This window comes from Octopus bimaculoides, chromosome 23 (assembly GCF_001194135.2).
Source record: "Octopus bimaculoides isolate UCB-OBI-ISO-001 chromosome 23, ASM119413v2, whole genome shotgun sequence".
NCBI lineage: Eukaryota > Metazoa > Mollusca > Cephalopoda > Octopoda > Octopodidae > Octopus > Octopus bimaculoides.
In genome coordinates this window covers 33,482,545-33,485,646 of record NC_069003.1, presented here as the reverse complement: position 1 = coordinate 33,485,646, position 3,102 = coordinate 33,482,545, and the positions used below count along the sequence as shown (strand labels likewise).

Here is a 3,102-nt window from a genome sequence, read left to right as displayed (position 1 = left end):
CAAAGATCACCAGGATTAGGTTATTAAAAGAAACCTTACTTTTTTTTAAAGCTAGTAGAATATGATGTGAGAATTTGGCTGTTATTTCTAGCAAGTTCAGCACTAAGTAGTTATTAGATTACTAGCTGGAGAGAAAGTAATTTTATTTTCCCCCACCACATTAAATTCCGATATAATCCTAATTCAAACCATCGGAAAGGTATCAGTAGAAAATTTCATCTAAAAATACCCATTTTTCAGAAACTTACGGGATGAAAGACAAATTAAATGGAAAACAAGAACTGTTTGTACAATTTTATTTTATTGACTAATTTACTTTTTAGAAAAAAGTACACAGTAACAAACTTTTTTAAAAAAAGGTAATTTTCTGGCCGTGACAGAAGAAAAACACTTAAAAGGTAACACGATTTTACGCCGCTAAAATAGGAAGATACTGGAATGGTAGTTTTCCTTAATAGCGATATCTGCTTTACATAAGAAGGTTGTATAGATTTGTTTGCCCGTTGTTATAATTAGTTCACTGTCTTTAATTAAATCTATTAAAATACCAAATGACCAACAAACATGAAGCGGAAGCAATTTCTTCTTACCTTTTGCACGGTCAAAGTTGATGCGGTCGGTCCACACACGACCCCCATAGCGCTCCTTTCGTGCTTCTAACACAGTAACATCCCACTGGCCAGAGTTGGTGAGGGACCTGGCCGCTGCTAATCCGGCAACTCCAGCCCCGACCACCACTACAGAGCCGAGAGACGTGGTAACCTCTTGTGGTCTTTTGCCGTTGTCTGTTTTCGAACCTTCGACTGCATGTGACCAGACTAAACATAGTAACAACACAGTAAATGAGACAACCATTTTGTCTGGAGACTCGTGGAGGTGACCGTCAACCTTGAAACGGGACCAGTGTCGAGATACGTAAAGGTAAACAGGAAGAGTGTCAAGACGTGTAAAGGTAAACACAAATGTGACACCTGACCAGGTGAAGTAGTTGTTGGCGGGAGAATTAGTCAGGCAACAGTTCACTCCCTTGCATTTCTCAATTTCTCTCTCGCTTTGTTTTTCTTTACTTCTATTTCTTCTCTCTCTTTCTTTTTGTGTCTATATCTGTGTTTCTCTTTACCTACCTCCCTCTCTCTTTATGTTTCTCTTTACCTACCTCCCCCTCTCTTTATCTACATGTCTCTATCTATCGATCTAGTTCTCTCCCCTCTCATCTCTCCCAATGTCTTCTATTCCAGCGCCGAATAATTATACCTCTCTATACGGTCCCTTCACCACCTAAAAATAGCAGCCAAATTTTCCCCAAATCACACTTTGTCGTCTTTAAAGAAAAAAAAGATACATAGAATAACGTAGTCTTTCTTTTCTTTTGATATTTTATGACTTACCTCGGCAAAGAAGAGCAGTCCTCCTGTCACTGCCCCAGAGATTACAGGAAGAATGTCTCAGACTGGAACCATGAATGTTTGCAACAAAGCTAATTTCACTAACGACAGCCAAGGGGGCTAAATGAAAGTCAGAATGATCATGGTTTCGATACCTTTACTTATATAGACCAAGCCCGACATGGGGTTAAACAAGAACAGCTATTCTATATCTTTGTTATATTCTGTTACTCCTTCGCTTTTCTGCTTCATTTGCCCAATTCTTTTAGTCTTTCATTTGTTTCAATCATTTGACTGCAGCCATGCTGGAGCATCGCTTTGAAGGGTTTTTAGTCGAACAAATCGACCCCAGGGCTTATTCTATCGGTATCTTTTGCCGAACTGCTAAGTTATGGGGGACATGAGCACATCGGACAGGTGGACAAATACACACACACACACACACATATATATATACGACAGGCTTCTTTCAGTTTCCCTCTACCAAATCCACTCACAAGACTTTGGTCAGCCCAAGGCTATAGTAGAAAACACCTGCCCAAGGTGCCATGCAGTGGAACTGAACCCGGGACTATGTGGTTGGGAAGCAAGCTTTTTACCATACCTGCCATACCTGCACCTTATTTGCAGAATTCTTCAAAACCTACCTTCGAAAATGATGATAAAGCAAAGTTAATTCCATAAAAATATCTTACACTGACATCCTACTCTCCACCATCCGTCTTTCCTCCATCCGCATCTTCGTTGTTCAACATCTGTTTTCCATGTGAGTGTGGGCTGGGCAGCTTGATAGGATCTGACATGCCAGTGGACTATGCCCAACTCTTCTGTCTACTTTGACTTGATTTCTATGGATGGTTGGCTGTCTTTCCGAATGCCAACCATTTCCCAGAGTGCACTAGGTGGGTTTTTTTGTTGTTTTTTTTTTAACAAGACACTGGCACTAGTGAGATCATCAAGTAACTTGCAAAACTTGACCTCCTTAACTGAGGGAGGGTAGTATTGAGAGAAGTAGCTTTATGCTAGGTGATGAGAGGTTAAAGGGCCATTTTTTATCCCAAGCCACCAAGAACAAGAAAGACCACACTATGAAGAATTTGAACAAACTCAAGCATCCCCTCCAACCAAACATGCATTGGTTTTTCTCAGACAAGAAAAATTTTAGCCAGGATCAGATGAACACACAGAACAACCATTGGCACATCACCCCTAACATTTGGCCACCTAACTCTCCAGACTGCAACCCCCTTGATTATTGTGTGTGGGATGCAGTTGAGTGAGAGACCAATAAAACTCCTTGTAATACCAAAGATGAATTGAAGGCAAAGATTTTGGCAACATTCACCAACTTAAACAAGGAGACTGTCCAGAAGAGTTGCCGGAGATTCGAAAGTTGTCTGGAGGCTGTGGTTGAAGCCAATGGTGATTTTATTGAATAAATTTACTTTTTAGTATTTCCAGATATTCTTATGTAATTTTGGTAAATATATCTGTTAAAATGAGATGTCAGTGTTATTTTGCTTACCTAGCGTACCTAATCGTTTAGATCACCTGTGAACTAAACCTCCATACTTTGTACACACATATATACACATACACACAAATATATACACACATACATACATACATATATATACATACATACATACATATACACACATATATACATACATACATACACACTCATATATACATACATACATACATATACACACAT

The 3,102-nt window shown here is 39.4% G+C and overlaps 1 protein-coding gene across 1 annotated transcript in view; it reads right to left on the bottom strand.

The window, feature by feature from the left end:
• The window catches only part of LOC106875493 (lysine-specific histone demethylase 1A), a 7,511-nt gene extending 6,410 nt beyond the window's left edge, over nt 1–1,101 (bottom strand). The window contains exon 1 of the mRNA XM_014923662.2: nt 591–1,101. Within this exon, the coding sequence (XP_014779148.1) occupies nt 591–855 (265 nt within the window). The 5' untranslated portion in view covers nt 856–1,101. The remainder of the gene's footprint in view (nt 1–590) is intronic.
• Nucleotides 1,102–3,102: the final 2,001 nt, after the last annotated feature.